Source organism: Podarcis gaigeae, assembly GCF_964106915.1.
Source record: "Podarcis gaigeae genome assembly, chromosome: 8".
In the NCBI taxonomy this organism is placed as follows: domain Eukaryota; kingdom Metazoa; phylum Chordata; class Lepidosauria; order Squamata; family Lacertidae; genus Podarcis; species Podarcis gaigeae.
In genome coordinates this window covers 84,218,744-84,241,868 of record NC_139684.1, presented here as the reverse complement: position 1 = coordinate 84,241,868, position 23,125 = coordinate 84,218,744, and the positions used below count along the sequence as shown (strand labels likewise).

At 44.8% G+C, this 23,125-nt stretch overlaps 1 protein-coding gene across 2 annotated transcripts in view; it reads right to left on the bottom strand.

Moving 5' to 3' along the window:
* LOC310851531 (SPARC-related modular calcium-binding protein 1-like) overlaps positions 1 to 23,125 on the bottom strand; it is a 77,581-nt gene that overhangs the window by 14,147 nt on the left and 40,309 nt on the right. The window contains exons 2-8 of one of the 2 annotated variants that reach the window (XM_083754051.1): positions 20,976 to 21,174; positions 18,128 to 18,240; positions 15,886 to 15,985; positions 13,831 to 13,881; positions 12,391 to 12,447; positions 7,663 to 7,740; positions 6,809 to 7,001 (exon numbers count right to left, since the gene is read on the bottom strand). In XM_083754051.1, the coding sequence (XP_083610177.1) occupies positions 6,809 to 7,001; positions 7,663 to 7,740; positions 12,391 to 12,447; positions 13,831 to 13,881; positions 15,886 to 15,985; positions 18,128 to 18,240; positions 20,976 to 21,174 (791 nt within the window). Of the gene's footprint in view, positions 1 to 6,808; positions 7,002 to 7,662; positions 7,741 to 12,390; positions 12,481 to 13,830; positions 13,882 to 15,885; positions 15,986 to 18,127; positions 18,241 to 20,975; positions 21,175 to 23,125 lie in introns of both variants that reach the window. The other variant, XM_083754050.1, reaches the window with a different exon arrangement.

Sequence of the window (23,125 nt, the reverse complement as noted above, 5' to 3'; positions counted from 1 at the left end):
TGAGTTTTACTCTTAAATATAGAGATCTGGATGAAAGAAAAAATGGACCTTCTTGAGATAGAGCTTTTCCAAGACTGGGTGTTTGAAACTAAAGACTACTAAAAAGATGGCAAAGACTACTAAGAAGACGGCAAAGTGAAGCTGAGCGAGATTCGGACATGGAAGTGGGGTCTCCAGGCTGACAACAGATAGATTGATGGACATTGGGGATCGAAACCGGGAAAGGGGGGGAGGGAAATTCGGAATCCAAAGGGTGTAAAATTATATTTTGTTCTTTATTTTGTTATTTCATTCTGTTTTGTGTATTAAAGAGGGGAATTCGTGGAAGGGAACAGGGGTCGATCTTAGGGGGGAAAATATTTTTAAGTGAATGGACGGTGGAATACAAAGGGAAAGTGGTCATATAAGATGAATTAAATTGAACATTGGGTCAATGATAATAATGATAATAAGCTTAAAATTTGGGGCAAGAACTTGTGGAACTAATTTAATGGAAATGGAATACAAAAGGGGGCGGGGTGGGGAAGTCCTGGAAAGATGTTAATGAAAGTAAGGCCTAAATGTAAATGTTCTTTTTTTCTTTTTTCTTTTATATTTTGGATTCTTCTGGAAATTTCAATAAATATTATTTAAAAAAATAAATAAATCTTGGTGCTGACCTTTAAAGCCCTAAACGGCCTCGGTCCAGTATACCTGAAGGAGCGTCTCCACCCCCATCATTCTGCCCGGACGCTGAGGTCCAGCGCTGAGGGCCTTCTGGCGGTTCCCTCATTGCGAGAAGCAAAGCTCCAGGGAACCAGGCAGAGGGCCTTCTCGGTAGTGGCGCCCGCCCTGTGGAAGGCCCTTCCAGCAGATGTCAAAGCGATAAACAACTACCTGACATTCAGAAGACATCTTAAGGCAGCCCTGTTCAGGGAAGTTTTTAATGTGTGATATTTTACTGTATTTTTGGTTTCTATGGAAGCCGCCCAGAGTGGCTGGGGAGGCCCTGTTGGTTTCTGCTTCCTTCACTGAGCAGCGAAGTGCTTGTCACAAGACAATGTTTACATTCCACAGTCAAGTACTGTTGGGTTTTCTCACGGGAAAGGAGACTGGATGTGACGTACACTGGTTTCCTGTTTTTCACTGTTCTTTGCAGTTCAGTCTGATTCTCTCCGTGCTTTAGAGGAGAGAGGATGCCTTTCTCTGCTCCGGCAGAGGGAAAATGTTTTTCTGTAAATTACCAGCTTTGAAGTGTAAATAAAGTAATATAGAGCATGTTGGCACGTACTTTTCATCATTCCGCTGTGCACTGGACACTGCTTATCTCCAACATTTGGTTCCGGGCCCAGAAAAACGCAGTGTTTTGAGAATGGACTCCAGAAGTCGGGCTCCTGGCAAAGGAACAAAGGAGCAAAGAATTGGAGTGCCGGCAAAGGATCGGAATGCAGAGGGCCGGATCGGACGATATCTCTGCGCGTCAAGATGATTTGATGAGGTATGTGCTACAGCTCCGGGCAGCCTGCCAGCTTCTAATTAATGGCTTTATGGCTGGACTTTGAACTTTTATAGCCGGTTTTGCCGTGGCACAGGCAAAAGGCTAGAAGGATAAATTTTTCCTATGCTGGGGGAAATCGAAAGTAAAGCAGCTGCAGCAGTGTCGCAGCATGAATTTAAGACAGCAGAGAGAACTTTCACTTTTGAACTTGCCTTTGGAATGCGGTTTGAAGCAGCTGCAGATAAGCAAAGCAGTTAAGCAGAAAGGCACAGGTTCACAAAGCAGAGGCTGTTTTTGAATTTGCTTTTGGATTGAAGCAGCTGTAAACAGACACAGCTTGTATGAAGCAGCCTGATTTAAAGCAGCAAAGATGACGCAGAAGGCTAATGCCAAAGTCATGATGGCTAGCTGCAGAAGGCTGGATGAGGCAAGTGGGGAATTTGATGCCAATCAGCCAAATGCTCAACTCAGAGTAGCCTGTGATACTGCCATGATTCAGAATGAAGCAGACCGCCAGGGTGATAGCTGCATGGGCAAGGGGGAATCTTCACAGACGTCATCCCAGAGTGCAGTGGAACCACCAGATGGCGCCAAAGCTTTGAAGGCAGTGAAATGCTACACGTGTGGACGTCTAGGCCATATGAAGAGGGAATGCAGATATCCCAGGGCCAAGACAGAGCAGCGCAGCGAAAGCTCATCGCGTGGAAAAGGCCGAGGCAAAGGCAAAGGTCCGGTGTCTAGGACAACGCAGCACAAGGCAATGGTCTCACGCTTCACTCCAAAGGTTGCAGAGGTCCAGAAGACGTCTAGATCTTTCTTCGTTGTTGATTCGGCTGCAACGCATCACATGTGCAACGATAAGCGACTGTTCGTGTCTTTTACACCGCAGGAAGGTGCGATTCACCAAGCGGATGACCACACAATTCCCAGTAAAGGCTACGGAACTGTTGTTCTTCACAGTTTGGACTTATCGATACAGGATGTGCTTTATGTGCCAGATGCTAAGCATAATCTGCTCAGCGTTGGACAGCTGAATGAGCGGAAAATTGACGTTTCCTTTAAGAACAAAAGGTGCATCATCACAAAGAAAAATGATTATGTATTGCATGCTGAATATGTTGATCGTTTGTATGTTTTGTATTTTGATGGTGTTGTGCAGGATGACACTTGTTGCATTGCAGGTTCTAACAAAAGTTTGCATGCAGAATGTATTCATGATTTTCATCGAAAATTTGGTCATTTGCATTTTGAGGCAGTATCTAAAATGCCTGCCTTGGTTGAAGGTATGACTATTAAACCCTGCAGGTACCACATGAAGTGCAAGGCATGCGCAGCAAACAAGGTGAAAATGGCTGCGAAAGGTAAGGTGTCTAGTAGGCAAGCTACAGAACCATACCAGGTTGTACATGCTGATTTGGTTGGACCACTAGCGCCCTCTTTGGGTGGAAACAGGTACTTCATGGTTCTCATTGATGCATTTTCCAGGTATATTTATGTGTACAATCTCAAGCAGAAATCAGAGGCTTTTCCAAGGTTCAAGGAATTCTGTGCTTGGTTGGAAAATGTGCATGGAAAGAAGGTAAAGACTCTTTTCAGTGATCGCGGGGGAGAATTCACTTCTCAGCAGTTTGAAGCTTTTCTGACTGAGAAAGGAATTCAACACGATTTGTCTAGTCCTCGCTCGCCATGGCAGAATGGACTTGCGGAACGAGCAAATCAGACATTGCTTCAAGGGTTAAAAACCTTGCTGCATGATGCAAATCTTCCAGAGAGTTATTGGGCCGAATCTCTCTCGTGTTTTGTTTACAGTTATAATCGCAGGTTATCTTCAGCGATTGGTTGTACCCCCTATGAGAAGATGTTTGGCAAGAAGCCATACATCAAACACATGAAAATTTTTGGTTCTGACAAGTGGGTTCACTCACCACAAAACTCCAAGTTAGACAAGCGTGGATTGCATGGTATCTTTCTAGGTTATCAGAAAGGGTCTTACAGAATAATGATGACTGACTCTAAGACAATTAAGCTCACAAGAAGTGTTGAGTACAATGCCAAGTGGGGGGAGAATGTGGGAATTTTCCAATGTTATCCTGATGACAGTGATGAAACTGAGGATAGTCAAAAACAACCGCAACAACCCACACCCACTGATGAAGGTTCTGATTCTGAGTCTGAAACTGAATCGGGTGATTCAGAGGATTTCAAGAGTGCGAAAGCCTCTATGCGACCCTCTGAAAGCTCTGATCAAGAATTGGAGGAACCATTGTTCACAATAGGTCACTTTTCTCCTAAGAAGGAAGAGGAGAGTGTTGAAGACTTAAGGCTAATTCGCAGGTCACAGAGAGCAACAAAAGGCAGACCTCCAAAGAGATTTGCTGATGAGTTTGCTAAGATAGCAGTAACAGCTGTTAGAAGCTCCAAGAAGGTATTTGAACCTTCAAGTTTCCAAGAAATCCAGGATTTGGATTCAAAGGAAGCTGAGCCATGGTTAAATGCCATGAAGGCTGAGCTTGATTCCTTGGAAAGGAACAAAACATGGGACCTTGTTCCAGTAGTTCCAGGAATGAAACTGCTTGGAAGCAAATGGGTCTTCAAAGCGAAGACAGATCAAAATGGCAAGATAGTCAGACACAAAGCCAGATTGGTAGCCAGAGGTTTTGCACAGGTACCAGGTGAAGACTATCACGAGACCTACTCACCCACCGTGAGGTATGAGAGCATTAGGCTTATGCTCAAGCTAGCTGCAGAAGAGAATCTACACATTAGTCACCATGATGTGAATACAGCTTTTCTGTACGGATCTCTAGATGAATCACTTTATATGCTTCCACCTGATGGCGTACAGGTAAAACAGGGATTTGTTTGTGCTCTGAAGAAGTCCCTTTATGGTCTCAAACAAAGTGCACGGTGTTGGCACACAAAACTCACTGAAGTATTGTTTTCTCTAGGTTTTAAGCAAGGGAAAGCTGATCCATGTGTATTTGTCAAAGAGAAGGGACAAAAGAAACTGTATTGTTTGTTTTATGTTGATGATCTTTTATTCTTTTGGAAGGATGTCACAATGTACAATAATGCCCTAGCTCAATTGAAAGAGCACTTTGACATGAAAGATCTTGGTGAGGTAAACAACTACCTATCTCTGGAAATAGAGAGAGATCAAGATGGTAACATTCTAGTACACCAGTCACGTAAAATTGCTGATGTGTTAAGCAAACTAAACCTGATGGATGCTAACCCTGTAGACACACCGATGACAACAGGTTATCAGGTAGATGACACTGGAGAAGCATTTTCTGATACTACACTGTACAGAAGTGTGCTAGGCAAGCTAAACTTCATTGCCAGATGTTCAAGACCTGACATTGCTGTTAGCTGTAATTTGCTAAGCAGACAAGTCAACAATCCTACTGTTAAGGATTGGAAAGCTCTGAAACGCATAGCGCGGTATTTGAAAGGCACTATGCATTACAGACTGAGATTTAACAATCAGAAGTCTGGTGGTCTTGAGATATTTGCAGATGCAAGTTTTGGAAGTGACACTACAGACAGGAAAAGTACGTCTGGAGTTTGCTATAAGTACAATCAGGGTCTATTTGATTGGTCATGCAAGAAGCAAACAACAGTTAGCTTAAGTACTTGTGAAGCTGAACTGAATGCACTGTCTTATTCACTTAAAGATTGTGAATGGTTGTTACAATTGTGCAAAGACATGAAAATTCCTGTCAAATGTCCAATCCAGGTTTACCAGGACAACAAAGCATGTTTGGCTTTGCTGAATTCTGAAGGTTGTAAGCAAAGCACGAAGCACTTGCAATTAAAGTTGCAACATGCTAGGGAACGTATTCAAAAGGGACTCGTAACGGTGTCCTATATGCCAGGTAATGAAATTCCTGCTGATGTATTGTCCAAGATTGTATCAAGGGATCAACACTGTACCTATGTGCAGAAGTTGGGTTTGTACTGATATTGTACGAACACGCTGCCCAGTGATGTTCACAGAAAGGGGGAAGATGTTGGTTTCTGCTTCCTTCACTGAGCAGCGAAGTGCTTGTCACAAGACAATGTTTACATTCCACAGTCAAGTACTGTTGGGTTTTCTCACGGGAAAGGAGACTGGATGTGACGTACACTGGTTTCCTGTTTTTCACTGTTCTTTGCAGTTCAGTCTGATTCTCTCCGTGCTTTAGAGGAGAGAGGATGCCTTTCTCTGCTCCGGCAGAGGGAAAATGTTTTTCTGTAAATTACCAGCTTTGAAGTGTAAATAAAGTAATATAGAGCATGTTGGCACGTACTTTTCATCATTCCGCTGTGCACTGGACACTGCTTATCTCCAACAGGCCCAGCCAGATGGGCGGGGTATAAATAATAAATAATAATAATAATTATTATTATTATTATTATTATTATTATTATTACCTTGGTTTAAGAACAGCTTAGCTTATGAACAACTTGGATTGAGAACGCTGCAAACCCGGAAGTAGGTGTTTTGGTTTGTGAACTTTGCCTCGGAAGCAGAACATGTTTCTTCCTGTTGAGTGTAAATTGAGACCCCGCCGCTATGGGAAAGCACGCCTTGGTTTCAGAACGCTTTGGTTTAAGAATGGACTTCCGGAATGGATTCAGTTCGCAATCCAAGGTACCACTGTATATCGATATATCGCCCAGGCCTAATTTACAGAAATATTGTGGGGAAGACCACTAATAAACAAAACAGACTGAATGCTTAATAAGCAGGTCATCTGGAGACACTGTTACATCTGTGGACAGCATAGACCCCCCCCCAAAAAAAAACCTGGAAGCTGTAGTTTGTCAAGGGTGCTGGGAATTGTAGCTCTGAGGTGTGTAATCTATAGTTCCCAGGATTCACGTGAGGAGGCGGGAGGATGTGTCTTCAATGTACAGTGGTACCTCGGGTTACATACGCTTCAGGTTACAGACTCTGCGAACCCAGAAATAGTGCTTCAGGTTAAGAACTTTGCTTCAGGATGAGAACAGAAATCGTGCTCCGGCGGTGCGGCAGCAGCAGGAGGCCCCATTAGCTAGAGTGGTGCTTCAGGTTAAGAACAGTTTCAGGTTAAGAACGGACTTCCGGAACGAATTAAGTACTTAACCTGAGGTACCACTGTACATAGCCTTCATGGTGCTACTTTGTTGATGATGGGAGTCACCCACTTAGAAGCATAAAAGGTCATTTAATCCCACTCCCTGAAGTGCAGAAATCTTCTGCCCTACGTGGAACTCGAACTCGCAACCCTGAGATTAAGAATCTCCTGCTCCACCGACTGAACCAGGACCCCTCATTCCGGACTTCACAAGTCGGGTGACACTGACCTCGTCGAAGTGCCTGGAACAGGCCGGCCAGTGTCCACCCTCACGCACCAGCAATACCCTGTGGCCTGGTGGCACTGCACGACCTTATAGGTGCCGTCCCCCTCGCACTCCGGGATGAAGGTGCCCTCCTGTTGGTGCTGCCGGGCCTCGTCAATAGCCTCTCGCCGCTCCTGCTCACATGAAGGCGGGTATTCTGCAGGGGTGAGTGGCGCAAGCAGCCACCAATCGGAACAAAGAAGACAAGTTTAGCGTGTCGGCATCTAACCTCTGGAACTCCCTGCCAATTGATATCAACAGGCTCCTTAATTGCACTCTTTTCGGCGTCAGTCCAAAACATTTTTTTCCCTTCCAGACGAGCCGTCCCAAAAGCTTAGCAAGATATTTTAAATCTATGTTTCCCTCGATGATAGTTAGAGGAAGATATTTCACTCTCCCAGAAGCAGAGCGTCTCTGCAAGTGTAGTAAACAGGAACCTGATACTTTGGAGCATATTTTCTTTTCTTGTGATATGCCAGAAGACAATTATTGGAGGCCTTAACAGGCTCAATTCTATACCACCAATGGTTCAGGACCTGCTCTTGAACAGGAATCATCAAATTACTTTAATAGTGGCTGAATTTTTGAGCGCTGTCCATGTAGAAACACTGGGCCGTTATAAAGAGATTTAGTAGTTCTTAATTGTTTTGTTGGAAGCCGCCCAGAGTGGCTGCGGAAACCCAGCCAGATGGGCGGGGTATAAATAACAAATTATTATTATTATTATTATTATTATTATTATTATTATTATTAGGTTCAGCGAACTTCTCCCCTGAAATTTGACCCTTTAAATGACAGCGACGGATCCTGACCCTCACCTGGAGCTTGCTTCACCGTGCGGCTGGGCTTGAAATCCGGAATGATGATGGGAATGAGAAACGGCAAGGAGGTGCCCTCTAGGTGGGGGGAGACAGAAACACACACACACAAACACACACACACACATACAGAGGCACGGATGACAGGAGAGTAGATGTTATGGGGGGGAACCTCTCCCACACCACCCATCTGTTTCGACACCCTCCCCAACCACTTTGCATCGCTAACAAGTTTCCCAGAAAAAAACGAGGAAAAACGAAAGATTTTTTCATTTTTTTAGTTGCTTCGCAAGACGGATTTCCCTATGGGCTTGCTTCGCAAGACGAAAATGTCTTGCAAGTTTGTTTCCTTTGTCTTGCAAGTTTGTTTCCTTTTTCTTAAAACCGTGCATCCACTTCGAGGAGCAACTCATAGTACGGGGTGTGGTAGCCTTTTTTGAGGTTTTTGAAGACTTTGGTGATTTTTGAAGCTTTTCCAAAGTCCGTGCTTCGCAAGACGAAAAAATCGCAAGACGAAAAAACTCGCGGAACGAATTAATTTCGTCTTGCGAGGCACCACTGTATGTTTGCCCCGTCCAAAGAATTCGGGAAACTTGTTTGCGACGGATGCTGGAAATCGTAGCTCTACGATGGGGTAAACTACAGACAGACAATGTAGTGCAGTGGTTAGAGTGTTGTTCTAGGACCTGGGAGAACTGGGTTTCAAATCCCCATTCATACCTTTGAAGGTGACCCGGAAACTGCAATTAATCCAGAATGCGGCAGCTAGACTGGTGACTGGGAGCGGCCGCCGAGACCACATAACACCGGTTCTGAGAGATCTGCATTGGCTCCCAGTATGTTTCCGAGCACAATTCAAAGTGTTGGTGCTGACCTTGAAAGCCCTAAATGGCCTCGGCCCAGTATACCTGAAGGAGCATCTCCACCCCCATCGTTCACCCCAGACACTGAGATCCAGTGCCGAGGGCCCTCTGGCGGTTCCCTCATTGTGAGAAGTAAGGTTACAGGGAACCAGGCAGAGGGCCTTCTCGGTAGTGGCACCCGAGCTGTGGAACGCCCTCCCTTCAGATATGAAGGAAATAAGCAGCTATCTTCTTTTTAAAAGACATCTGAAGGCAGCCCTGTTTAGGGAAGTTTTTAATATTTAACGCTGTACTGTTTTTAACACTTGATTGGGAGCTGCCCAGAGTGGCTGGGGAAACTCAGCCAGATGGGCGGGGTATGAATAATAAATTATTATTATTATTATTGTTGTTGTTATTATTATTATTATTATTATTGAATAAAGTTTGCTGGGGGACCTGGGGCCAGTCGCTGTCTTTTAGCCTAATCTACCTCGCTGGGTTGTTGTGGCCTTAAATGAAGAGAATCACCTTCGCCACCCTGAGTTTGGAGGAAAAGCTGGTTTGTGGATGCGATAAATAAAGAAGTAAATAAATAGTTCCCAGAATTCTTGTGGGGGGCAGTCGTGTTTTCAATGTATTAAATATACCAAGAAAAAAGCACACCAAGAACTCAGGCCAATGTAAGTTTCAATAGTGGGAGTGATCCCTACTCACAAATCAATAGTCAATAGTCACAAAATCTAATGCATTCAATGGATGAGGAGGTTAAGGCTTCAGTGATAAAGTGGGCCCAAGATGTGGGCCGTCCAATTATGCTAAAAGACTGGGAAAACTTATGATGGAAGGTAAATTTGAAATTTACAGCCAGCTATAATATAAGAGGACGCGGGTGGCGCTGTGGGTAAAACCTCAGCGCCTAGGACTTGCCGATCACATGGTCGGAGGTTCGAATCCCCGCGGCGGGGTGCGCTCCCGTCGTTCGGTCCCAGTGCCTGCCAACTTGCAGTTCGAAAGCACCCCCGGGTGCAAGTAGATAAATAGGGACCGCTTACCAGCGGGAAGGTAAACGGCATTTCCGTGTGCTGCGCTGGCTCGCCAGACAGAGCTTGTCACGCTGGCCACGTGACCCGGAAGTGTCTGCGGACAGCGCTGGCTCCCGGCCTGTAGAGTGAGATGAGCGCACAACCCTAGAGTCTGTCAAGACTGGATGATGCGGGCAGGGGTACCTTTACCATTTTATAATATAAGAGAGAACATGATGAAAATCCTTCCAGATTATCAAGAATGTATAATAATTTGGTGAATGCTTGTTGGAGATGTGGAGGAAACAACGGTGATATGATCCACATGTGGTGGACGTGTGGAAAGATTAAGATTTTTGGGGGGGAAATATACAATGAATTAAAAAAGATGATGGGGATAACTTTTACCAAAAAACCGGAGGCATTTCTATTAAGTATTTTAGATAAAGAGATCCCAAAAAATCTAAGAGAGGTATTTTTGTATGCAACCGCAGCAGCTCGTATACTTGTGGCCAAGGGATGGAAAGATCATGAGGCTCCAAAAATAACAGATTGGCAAATCAAATTACAGGAATTGGTGGAGACGGCTCAACTGACTAGTAAACTCAGAGGAAACTCAAAGCAAAAATTAGCGAAAAAATGGGATGTTTATAAAAAATATGTTCAAAAATACAATAATAGTTTTGACTCCGTGCTAGCATTTAAGTCATAAAGGAACTAAAAGGAGGTGGCCTACAATTAAGGATTTATTATGTTTTCAGAATGTATTAGAAAAATTATATAGAAAGGTTTATTGTTTTGTGTACATTCAAATGTAAGATAAAAGATATGCAAAGGGACTTGACAGGAAGTCAAAGTTGAAGAAAAGATTTTGGAAGACAAAAGGGGGGAAATATTTACTTTCACTATTATCATTTTCTGTGTGGGTGTGGGTGTGTGGGTGTCTGCACATATGTGTGTTGTTGTATGCAATGTTTGGGAGGAAATAAGATGGTAAATAACAAACTAAATATCGATGTATGTAATTTTTATTTCTTAATTATATTTAGTGGTAGTATGGCTGTATTGTTTTTTGAAACATAAAACCATTCAATAAAAATTATTTTAAAAACAACAACTAATCCATTCAAAACGATGTACTCTGACAAGGATTACAAACTCTAACAGAGATTACAAACTCACAAAGATATATATAACACAATAATTTGTTACAAATATTTTTTCTTTTTCACTCGACGATAATGTTGATCCTTATAATTTATCAGTTTGCAGATGGAGACTCAGTTTCAATCACAGCGCAGAAGTCAGAAACCAGGATTAGAAACCAAGACAAGGCCCTGTTTCGATGTATTCACCTTCATCAGCTAATTTTTAAAGGGTCATGTAAGTTTGAAGACTTTTGGATAAATATATCCTGTTATTTTCTACTTTCTTGGGCTCCATGATCACTGCAGATGGTGACAGCAGCCACGAAATTAAAAGACGCCTGCTTCTTCGGAGAAAAGCAATGACAAACCTAGACAGCATCTTAAAAAGCAGAGACATCACCTTGCCAACAAAGGTCCGCATAGTTAAAGCTATGGTTTTCCCAATAGTGATGTATGGAAGTGAGAGCTGGACCATAAAGAAGGCTGGTCGCCAAAGAATGGATGCTTTTGAATTTTAGTGCTGGAGGAGACTCTTGAGAGTCCCATGGACTGCAAGAAGAACAAACCTCTCCATTCTGAAGGAAATCAGCCCTGAGTGCTCACTGGAAGGACAGATCCTGAAGCTGAGGCTCCAATACTTTGGCCACCTCATGAGAAGAGAAGACTCCCTGGAAAAGACCCTGATGTTGGGAAAGATGGAGGGCACAAGGAGAAGTGGACGGCAGAGGACGAGATGGTTGGACAGTGTTCTCAAAGCTACCAGCATGAGTTTGACCAGATTGTGGGAGGCAGTGGAAGACAGGAGTGCCTGGCGTGCTCTGGTCCAGGGGGTCACGAAGAGTTGGACATGACTAAATGACTAAAGAACAACAATATTTTCTATGTCTCTCGGGGATAACAACTAAGTGTGAGTAGATCAACGTGTGCACAGAAAAGCTCAAGATAAATGTTGTTTTTGTTACTATTGATTTGTGAGTAGGGACCACTCCCACTATTGAAACTTACATTGGCCTGACTTTTTGGTGTGCTTTTTTCTTGGTGTTTTCAGTGTATGGCTTTTGTGTATATGAGAGAGAAGGAGCTCTTCCACCATTTTGGGTTCTAACAATCATAAAATCTTAGAGATAGAAGGGACCCTAAGACCTACAGCCTTGGCTTTGTCATCAACATCCCTCTAACCAATTGAGCTATTTCAGCACATCATATCACAAGCCTTTTGTTCAGTTGTGGGTGAACATATCAGAAGACACAGCGATTCTCCAAACAGCTCTTGTTTATTCACAGGCCAGAACAGAACTGAACTGAAGGGTTCAGCCAGCCTGCTTATATAGAACTCCACTACAACACAACAGTAACAACTTTCTGTAACTATCCAATCACTGAACGTCACTTTCGATCCCTTATTTGCATATGTGGACCTGAACTATCTAAAGTATCCCCCTGCTGGCCCAGGGTGAGAACTTCAGTACATAACACCTTTCATATGTGGGGAACCTTTGACCCTACAAGGTTCACTACAACTCCCACCAGCCCCAGCAAGCCTGGCCAATGGCCGGGGTGATGGGAATTGTAGTTCGTCAACACCTGGAGGGCCAAAGGAGTCAACACATTTGTCATAGTGCAACCAATAGGCCAAACTGCTCACTGCTGGAGCGGGGAAGCGGATTTTTGGGAGATGATGGGGGGCGGTTACACAAGAGGAGAGCCACTTACCTTCCTGCTTGTGGGGGAAGGGGCTTGGCTGGGTGGGCCGGGGCTTGGTGCCGTCTTCTGCGTTCAGGGAGGAAAAGAGTTCGAAGGCAACTATTACAGAGGTTTTAATGTCATCTACTCTGTCCAAAGAGCGGTGGAGTTCAGAGCTATAGGAGGGTCAGAGTCTGGGGTTATTATTAAGGTGATTACCGTATTTTTCGCTCTATAAGACGCACCAGACCATAAGACGCACCTAGTTTTTGGAGGAGGAAAACAAGAAAAAATAATATTCTGAATCTCAGAAGCCAGAACAGCAAGAGGGACCTCTACGCAGTGATCCCTCTTGCTGTTCTGGCTTCTGGGATAGCTGCGCAGCCTGCATTCGCTCCATAAGACGCACACACATTTCCCCTTACTTTTCAGGAGGGAAAAAGTGAGTCTTATAGAGCAAAAAATACGGTCCTTGGCGGAGGATTCATGCCTCGGGAGAGGCGGAAATCCAAAACATGCAGGGAGCTGAACCTGTTGGATTTCTGCCTGTCGAGGGGCAGAAACAGGGGAGTGGAATGTGACAACTGGGCTTGGTCCTCTTCTTAGTAATAGCGTCCCTCCAAGATCCATCTATTTAACCCACCCCTCTCCCATGGCTGGAAATGGAACCCAGGACTCCGGGCTCTGCCTCCTGCCCTTCTTGGGCCAGTGGGGGCGGAGAGCAACTGTAGTCACAGAAGTGGATGTGCAGTACCCACACCTGCCTGCAGATGTAGCACCCTTCCTTCCTTAAAGGTAAAGGGACCCCTGACCATTAGGTCCAGTCGTGGCCGACTCTGGGGTTGCGGCGCTCATCTCGCTTTACTGGCTGAGGGAGCTGGCGTACAGCTTCCGGGTCATGTGGCCAGCATGACTAAGCCGCTTCTGGCGAACCAGAGCAGCGCACGGAAACGCCGTTTACCTTCCTGCTGGAGCGGTACCTATTTATCTACCTGCACTTTGACGTGTTTTCGAACTGCTATGCTGGCAGGAGTAGGGACCGAGCAACGGGAGCTCACCCCGTCGCGGGGATTCGAACCGCCGACCTTCTGATCTGCAAGTCCAAGGCTCTGTCGTTTAGACCACAGTGCCACCCGCGTCCTTAAGGGACCCTAAAACCTATGTTGGAGATTAGGGAGTAGGAAAATAGGAAGCTGTCCTCTATTGAGTCAGGTGATTGTCTACACTAACTGACAATAGCTCTCCAGGGTTAGGGGCAGGATTCTGTACCAGCCTTATCTTGAGATGTCAGGATTCAAACTCGGGACCTGAAGCAGACCTTCTACAGCCCTCCCCTCCCCGAGCCACAGTCCACCCCATAGCTCTGTAGGTCGGAATTTTAAAACATTATCCCCTTAGGTAGAAATTTTCCGGCCGAGGTGTGGGGTGTGCAATCGGGGGAGAGGATCGGGGAGAAGGGGGCAGCCTTACCTTTCCGAGATGAGTTGGGGTCTGGCCACGATGTCCTCACCGTGTAGGACCCTAGAGATAGAGGGGGACAGAAATAGGCAGGGTTTTAAAAAATTAAAAAATAAGTCATCAATAGGTCCTGTTTTGTGTTTCAGGTCCCCTCGGCTCTAATCTGGATTGTTAAATTGTGGGTGAACATATCAGACAACACAGCGATTCTTCAAACAGCTCTTGTTTATTCACAGGCCAGAAAAGAACAGAACTGAAGGGCTCAGTCAGTCTGCTTATATAGAGCTCCACTACAACGCAACAGTAACAACTTTCTGTAACTAGCCAATCGCTGAATGTCCCTTTCAATTCCTTATTTGCATATGTGGACCTGAGTGAAAACTATCTACAGTATCCCCCTGCTGGCCCAGGGTGAGAACTTCAGTACATAACATGGATCACCTACTGTTTTTGGGTGGCGGACGCTATTCTTTCAGTTTAAAACAGCTGCACAGAAACCGAGTGAGTGGGAATCTGCTCCAGGAAAAGCTTCCCCAGTTGGATTTCGGCGAGTTAAAAAACTGCAGAAGCCCCTCCCTCAACCTTCTTTCCATGAGCGTCCATGGCAGGAACAAGGGAAATCACTTGCACCTAGATCAGGGGTCAGCAATCTTTTTCAGCCGTGGCCCGGTCCACTGTCCCTCAGACCATGTGGGGGCCCGGACTATATTTTGAAACAAACAAAAATGAACGAATTCCTATGCCCCACAAATAACCCAGAGATGCATTTTAAATAAACACACCCATTCTACTCATGTAAAAACACCAGGCAGGCCCCACAAATAACCCAGAGATGCATTTTAAATAAAAGGACACATTCTACTCATGTAAAAACACACTGATTCCCAGACCGTCCGCAGGCTGGATTTAGAAGGCGATTGGGCCGGATCAGGCCCACAGGCCTTAGGTTGCCTACCCCTTTTTCATGAAAAAAATCGCACAAGTTTCTAGCACTTGTGGAAACCGAGATACAGTATGAGGCAAAATACACAGGCACAAATTTTCTCATGTTTTTGTTAGTAACCAGCCACCTCCCCATTTCCACTGATTTATTTCCCGCTATGGACAGATCTCTGCAGACGCCATGTTTCCTACCTGACAAAGAAGAAGGGGATTGTAATGGGTAACTGACTGAGGTTGAATCCTGACAAGACGGAAGTACTGTTTTTGGGGGACAGGAGGCAGGCTGGTGTGGAGGACTCCCTGGTCCTGAATAGGGTAACTGTGCCCCTGAAGGACCAGGTGCGCAGCCTGGGAGTCATTTTGGACTCACAGCTGTCCATGCAGGCGCAGGTCAATTCTGTGTCCAGGGCAGCTGTCTGCCAGCTCCACCTGGTACGCAGGCTGAGACCCTCCCTGCCCGCAGACTGTCTCGCCAGAGAGGTGCATGCTCTAGTTATCTCCCGCTTGGACTACTGCAATGAACTCTATGTGAGGCTACCTTTGAAGGTGACCCGGAAACTGCAATTAATCCAGAATGTGGCAGCTAGACTGGTGACTGGGAGCGGCCGCTGAGACCATATAACACCGGTCTTGAAAGACCTGCATTGGCTCCCAGTATGTTTCCGAGCACAATTCAAAGTGTTGGTGCTGACCTTTAAAGCCCTAAACAGCCTCAAAGACCCAGTATACCTGAAGGAGCGTCTCCATCCCCATCATTCTGCCCAGACGCTGAGGTTCAGCGCCGAGGGCCTTCTGGCGGTTCCCTCGCTGCGAGAAGCCAAGTTACAGGGAACCAGGCAGAGGGCCTTCTTGGTAGTGACACCCTCCCTGTGGAACGCCCTCCCATCAAATGTCAAGGAAATAAACAACTCTGACTTTTAGAAGACATCTGAAGGCAGCCCTGTTTAGGGAAGCTTTTAATGTTCGACGGACTATTGTATTTTAATATTTTGTTGGAAGCCTCCCAGAGTGGCTGGGGAAACCCAGCCAGATGGGCAGGGTATAAATAAATTATTATTAATAATAATTATTATTATTATTGGTTGCAACCCAGGGTCTCCTGCACCCAGAAGTGGGGAATCATACCTGTACAGTTTGGTGTTTCGTTGAGGACCGACGTTCCACTGATTGGTTTCCCTTCCGGTGTGGAGCACCAGCAATAGCCAGTCTGTTTATGGCACTGAACCTAGGAGGAGACAAAAGGGGTGAGTGCATTTCTAACAGGTAAAAAAAGGTAAAGGACCCCTGGACAGTTAAGTCCAGTCAAAGGCGACTCTGGGGTTGTGGTGCTCATCTTGCTTTCAGGCCGAGGGAGCCAGCGTTTGTCCACAGACAGCTTTCCGGGGCATGTGGCCAGCAGGACTAAACCGCTTCTGGCACAACGGGACACCATGACAGAAACCAGAGCGCACGGATACGCCATTTATCTTCCCACCACAGCGGTATCTACAGACTTCCTGACACAGCTTTAAATGTGCATTATTTATTTATTTGTTTATTCAATTTATATACTGCCCCTTATCCGAGGATCCCAGGTGTACAACGCTAAAAACATAATTTATATAGCATAATAATAATATCAAAAATGGAGATGGAGTCCATGCCAGGGGAACACATCCAGTATCATGCCACTTTAAACCGTCATGGCTTCCTCCCAGAGAATCCTGGGAACTGTAGTTTGTTAAGGGTGCCAAGAGCTGTGAGGAGGCCCCCCTCCCCTCAGAGAACTACAATTCCCAGAGTTCCCTAAGTACAGGGGCTGCATGCACACCACGCATTGACCACACCACAATTCCACGCTAAACAGCCTTGGCTTCCCCCAAAGAATACTTTTGTAAGTTATGTGGCCTTGTTGCTCAATTCAATATATCCTTTGTGTACTGTGGTATTTTATATATTGTAATTTTGCTCTCTTTTTTACAGATTATGATTTAACTAACAATTTATTCGTAGACAGCAAATTTTCTGTTTAATTATTATTTGCTGATATTTTGACAGTTGGAATTGTAGAATCAAATGTGATGGGTGTGGCTTTGGGAGATTCCTGGGGGCCAGACAGAGTGTGCTGGGGGCCACATTTGCCCCCTATCCAGGCTTGAGATTCCCCACACCTGTTCAAAACATTTAAAGATCATGGGGATAGCCAGGGTTGCCATATTTCAAAAAGTAAAAACCAGGACACCCCAAAATTGTTGAGGTTTTTTTTTTTTTAAAGTAAACCCCCAAAATTGTTGAGCAATTGACTTTCTAAGATCCAGGACAAAGCACCACATTTCGGAAATCTCCCCCCGAACGTCATTTCTGCCGTAGGAGAGTTCCCTTTTTTATTTCAGGAAATTTACACTTTTTATTTTTTATTGGCAGATATGAAATGGAACAACTGATTGGTTCAAAATTGGGAAAGGCGTACGACAAGGCTGTATATTGTCTCCCTGCTTATTTAACTTATTTGCAGAATTGATCAAGCGAAAGGCTGGGCTGGATGAATCCGTAGCCGGAATTAAGATTGCCGGAAGAAATATCAACAACCTCAGATATGCAGATGACACAACCTTGATGGCAGAAAGTGAGGAGGAATTAAAGAACCTTTTAATGAGGGTGAAAGAGGAGAGCGCAAAATATCGTCTGAAGCTCAACATCAAAAAAACGAAGATCATGGCCACTGGTCCCATCACCTCCTGGCAAATAGAAGGGGAAGAAATGGAGGCAGTGAGAGATTTTACTTTCTTGGGCTCCATGATCACTGCAGATGGTGACAGCAGCCACGAAATTAAAAGACTCCTGCTTCTTGGGAGAAAAGCAATGACAAACCTAGACAGCATCTTAAAAAGCAGAGACATCACCTTACCAACAAAGGTCCGTATAGTAAAAGCTATGGTTTTCCCAGTAGTGATGTATGGAAGCGAGAGCTGGACCATAAAGAAGGCTGATCGCCGAAGAATGGATGCTTTTGAATTCTGGTGCTGGAGGAGACTCTTGAGAGTCCCATGGACTGCAAGAAGATCAAACCTCTCCATTCTGAAGGAAATCAGCCCTGAGTGCTCACTGGAAGGACAGATCCTGAAGCTGAGGCTCCAAGACTTTGGCCACCTCATGAGAAGAGAAGACTCCCTGGAAAAGACCCTGATGTTGGTAAAGATGGAGGGCACAAGGAAAAGGGGACGACAGAGGAAGAGATGGTTGGACAGTGTTTTTGAAGCTACCAGCATGAGTTTGACCAAACTGCAGGAGGCTGTGGAAGACAGGAGTGCCTGGCGTGCTCTGGTCCAGGGGGTCATGAAGAGTCAGACGCAACTAAACTACCAAACAACAACAATGAAGGTCCTACCTGCAAGAAGGAGCCGTCTTCGTTGCATTCCGGGACGTAGGTTGCGTGAGACTGACGCCGGGACTGCGAGAGGGCGGTCGCTCGGTCCTCCTGGCACCGAGTGAGGTTGGTATCTGCACATTGGACGGGAGGAAAGACGCAGCATCAGAAATGGAGCCTGCTGGAGGCATCAAGGGTACCTCTGATCATGTACAGAGAGCCCTTCTCTCACCACGGGACGGGAAAGATGGAAGATCTCAGGCCCAGAGGCAAAATGAGGAAGAAGCATAAATGGAAGGGATAACTTTAGGAAACCAGGATGGAAAACCACGGTAAATGCAACAGGAAACGGGAACAGAAGATACAGACCTTGACGTGAACTAATGAATACATAATAAGAAAATTAGGGAATAAGAGCATTAGGGAATATTATTTTAATATATGATCACAGCGGAGAGGTTCTTGGGTGGACAAAAATGGAAAGATTAATTGCTTGATAGGGAGAAATTGTTGCTGAAGTTTGATGAGAGAAAAACTATTGTGGAAATTTATTAATAACAATGGTTATTAATTAATTATCCTGATTAATATACTACAGCCTTTAAAATGTGTCTTTTGGGGGGGTATTATTTTTGGGGTTTTTTGTTTTAACTATTTATTTGTGTTTTTATCTTGTATTTTTATCTTGGGAACTGCCCTGTGACCTTTTGATGAAGGATAGTATATCAATATAATACAACAACAACAACATGAGCCAACAGTGTGACGCGGCAGCTAAAAAAGCCAATGCAATTCTGGGCTGCATCAATAGGAGTATAGCATCTAGATCAAGGGAAGTAATAGTGCCACTGTATTCTGCTCTGGTCAGACCTCACCTGGAGTATAGTGTCCAGTTCTGGGCACCACAGTTCAAGAAGGACACTGACAAACTGGAACGTGTCCAGAGGAGGGCAACCAAAATGGTCAAAGGCCTGGAAACGATGCCTTATGAGGAACGGCTAAGGGAGCTGGGCCTGTTTAGCCTGGAGAAGAGGAGGTTAAGGGGTGATATGATAGCCATGTTCAAATATATAAAAGGATGTCACATAGAGGAGGGAGAAAGGTTGTTTTCTGCTGCTCCAGAGAAGCGGACACGGAGCAATGGATCCAAACTACAAGAAAGAAGATTCCGCCTAAACATTAGGAAGAACTTCCTGACAGTAAGAGCTGTTCGACAGTGGAATTTGCTGCCAAGGAGTGTGGTGGAGTCTCCTTCTTTGGAGGTCTTTAAGCAGAGGCTTGACAACCATATGTCAGGAGTGCTCTGATGGTGTTTCCTGCTTGGCAGGGGGTTGGACTCGATGGCCTTTGTGGTCTCTTCCAACTCTATGATTCTATGATTCTAACAAAAATTAGAGAACTCCTACTGGACATTTTGTCTAAAAGGAAAATGAATTGATCTAAGACTTATAAGTTGGGAGATTGCAAATATATTTCCTAACAGAAAGTAGATCAGTTGGATGTTATCCTAGAGTGAATATTTCAAAAAAATTATTTTACGTAACGGACAGATGGAAGTCCCTTTTATTTTTCCTGTTTTCTTCAACTTTTTGGTTTTTCCTTTGGTGTTTTTTTCCAATTTTTCTCTTTCCCTTTAGGTTAGTTTCTTTTATCTTACATCATTATGAAAAATCAAATTAAGAAAGGTTATATCATATTACAAAATCTGGAAGTAAGAATTGTGGGAGGAAATGTGGAGTGATGGGAACGTACAGTCATATGTGGTGGGATTGTCTGTTAGTTAATGAATTTTGGAAACAGATTGGTATAGAAATATCGGGAATTGTGGGTAGGAAGGTGGGAATATCTAAATTAATGGTTCTTATTAGTCTGAGTAGCACCGAGTTAAAAACAAAGAGGAATGTAAATGGGTAAAATTGATGGTAACTGCAGCCAGACAAGTTATAGCGAGTAAATGGAAAAAAGCTAGGGGTGAACCAATGGAGGAAAAAACTGAATAATATAATTTTAGAATATCTAACTGTGAAGATACACAGAATGAATGGGTTCGAGGTCAGTGAGAAAGAAGAGGATTGGTTTGAAAAGATTTTGAATTATTTGGGTGGGTTTGAACAATTTGGGGCAATTAAAATGTTAAAAGTTAAATAAACCTTGTGGATGGAGCCTAGCTGTCAACTTACAGATTTGAAAATAAGGGCTCAGCAGCCAATATAAGGGATTTTCAGAGCACAGGTATGTTCAACTTCTGAGCCCCTCCGAGCCAAAGGCAGAAAGCCCAGCCAGCAGCCAAATGAAGCCTCAAGAGGTGGTTCCCACAGCGCAGCAACCCGGCAAAGGGGATGCAGCAAGGAAAACCACCGTCCCCTCTCCGCTGGGAAGCGCTGAGCAAAGGGGAGTCCCCAGGCAACGCGGACGATTTGATCGGCACAAGGCATGCAAGCTCCACCCCCCAGTCGTTCTTAGACTCCTTATTGGGTGAGCAACACAGCCAAGCAACACAGTTGGAGCCTCCCTCCTCCTTGGTAGGGAGGGAGGGAGAGGAGCTGCTTCCTTTGAAACCTGGGAAATTTAAGGGACATCATCAATAAGGGACAGCAGCAGGACACAGCGCTGGGATAAGGGACTTTGCCGCCGAATAAGTTGACAGCTATGGGGTGGAGGAACTATTAACGTATATAAAATTGTACCTATGGTTGATTTGAATATGTTATTATTGATTATTTAATCAGTGTATCAGTCGCCTGGGGGGTTTCACTGTTTGTGTTTTGGTTGTTGGTAAAAAATAAAAATTTTAAACATTTAAAAAAAATTAAAAAGAGATTCCCTCTGTCCAGTCCCCCACCACGCTGCCAAAACCTTCTCTACCTACAGTTAGGCTCCCGGTGGGCCGCCCCACCGCAGCGGAAGCGAGGCAGGGCTTCGAGGGAACGCTCGCGGCATCGAGCTTTCTGGAAGGTGCATGGGGACTTGTAGAGCTTTCCGTCGGAGGCGCAAACCGGGCGCCCACGTTCATGAGGACATTCCAGCGGGCATGCAGACTCCTCCGGGTCGCTCTCGGAGATGATGAACTGCAAAGGAGACAAGGCTGGCATCAAATAGGGCGCAGAACAACACAGATTATCTTGTTTTTTTATCTGTTTATTAAATTTCTGCACCGCCCTTCATTCAACGACCACAGGGCAGTGCAATACATTGCAGGAATTTATGTATTGGTTGGTGGGGGGGTGTTGCCCCTCCAGCAGATATCATGCACATGCAGCCCACTACCAAAACCAGCACAATCGGCTTTGTGACTTTTGTGATTTGCCCCCACAAAACACTTCATCGCAGTTTCTTCCTATCTATTCCAAGGGCCTTTGCTGCACGACACCAAATGTAAGAATTCACTGATAAGTGCATCTATGTACTTGCTCGCTGACACATTTATCAGTGAATTCTTACATTTGGTATCGTGCAGCAAAGGCCATCTATGTCCTGGCTCACTGTGCAAACCTAGCAGTTCAAAAGCACATCAATGTGCAAGTAGAGAAATAGGTACCGCTCCGGCGGGAAGGGAAACGGCGTTTCCGTGCGCTGCTCTGGTTCGCCAGAAGCGGCTTAGTCATGCTGGCCACATGACCTGGAAGCTGTACGCCGGCTCCCTCGGCCAATAAAGCGAGATGAGCACCACAATCCCGGAGTCGGCCACGACTGGACCTAATGGTCAGGGGTCCTTTTATCTTTACTGGCTCACTGGGAAAACTTGAGAAATTCATATAGACATGTGAGCTCAGCTACTCAGCAGCCCCTCTGCCTGAGTGATAATTCCTGGTATTTTGATACCTGAGTGCCAGACAGAAATAGCAAACCCAGATGAAGACAAAAGGGTGTGATTAACTTGGCTGGGAAACAGGGAAATGTAAATATCTCTTTTACTTCACTTGACAGATGTTTGGTGGAGGGCAAGGAGAACCATGGGGCAGGGTCCAGGATGCTCAGATTACGGCCACCAGACCTCCCCTTTCATGATGTAACCGTGATGTATGAGTGATGTAGTTTGGGGGGGGGTGTAACATGGGGATGAGCAGCTAATAAAAGTTTGGGTTCTCTTTTATTCGGGGCTTCCATCTTGTTCCACCTGGTGGCAGGTGGGAGTCCTGTGGCGACAGTCTTCAATCAAGACCAAGCCTACTGGCTGCTGTTTTGCTCTGGTATTCCTGGCTGGTGTCCTTGTTTTTTGTCCAAGGGAGCCCTCAGATTTCTCTATTGAGAGTTATAAAAACACGCAAATGGACACCATAGCACCAAACAGCAATTCAGGCCAGATTGCTCTGTACACAGTTAACAACGAAAACCATTCCTGTTTATCAGTCACCGTGTCCAAGACAACAGACATTCTCATCATTATCACCTGAGATTTAACCGCCACTGTCTCAAGGCGAGTTACACATTAGCTGATTAAAGACAGTTAAAAGCACAAAACAATAACAAACACATTTAAAACAAGACTGAAACCCGAACAAGCGGTCAAGACCCGTTTATATAGCTGAGAGAGCCTGCCAGAACTTTTAATGTCTTGCAACTGTTTCTGGAAATTAGAGATAGTGAGAACCTGCCATATCTCGAGAGGGATACTATTCCTCAGAAAAGATGTTGTTAAAGTTATTAGTAATAAGAATTTCATTTATGAATATAAAGCAATTGCATATATATCATTTGCAAGATATACCAGCAATTGCATATAAAAAGATTCAGATAAAGTCTTTAAGCAAAATGTTTTAGATCCCAGAGGCCTTTCTACCTGGAATAATAGGAATGGAACTGCCCAAAAAAGATGTCAAACTATTTTTGTATGCCACCACAGCGGCAAGACTGCTGTTAGCCAAAAATTTGAAATCCCAAGAAAATCCCAACGGTGGAAGAATGGCAGATGAAAATGTTGGACTTTTTGGAGCTAGCCGACTTGACTGGAAGAATCCGCGACCAGAAAGGAGAGGAATATCAAGAAGACTGGAAGAAATTTAAGGACTATTTGAATAA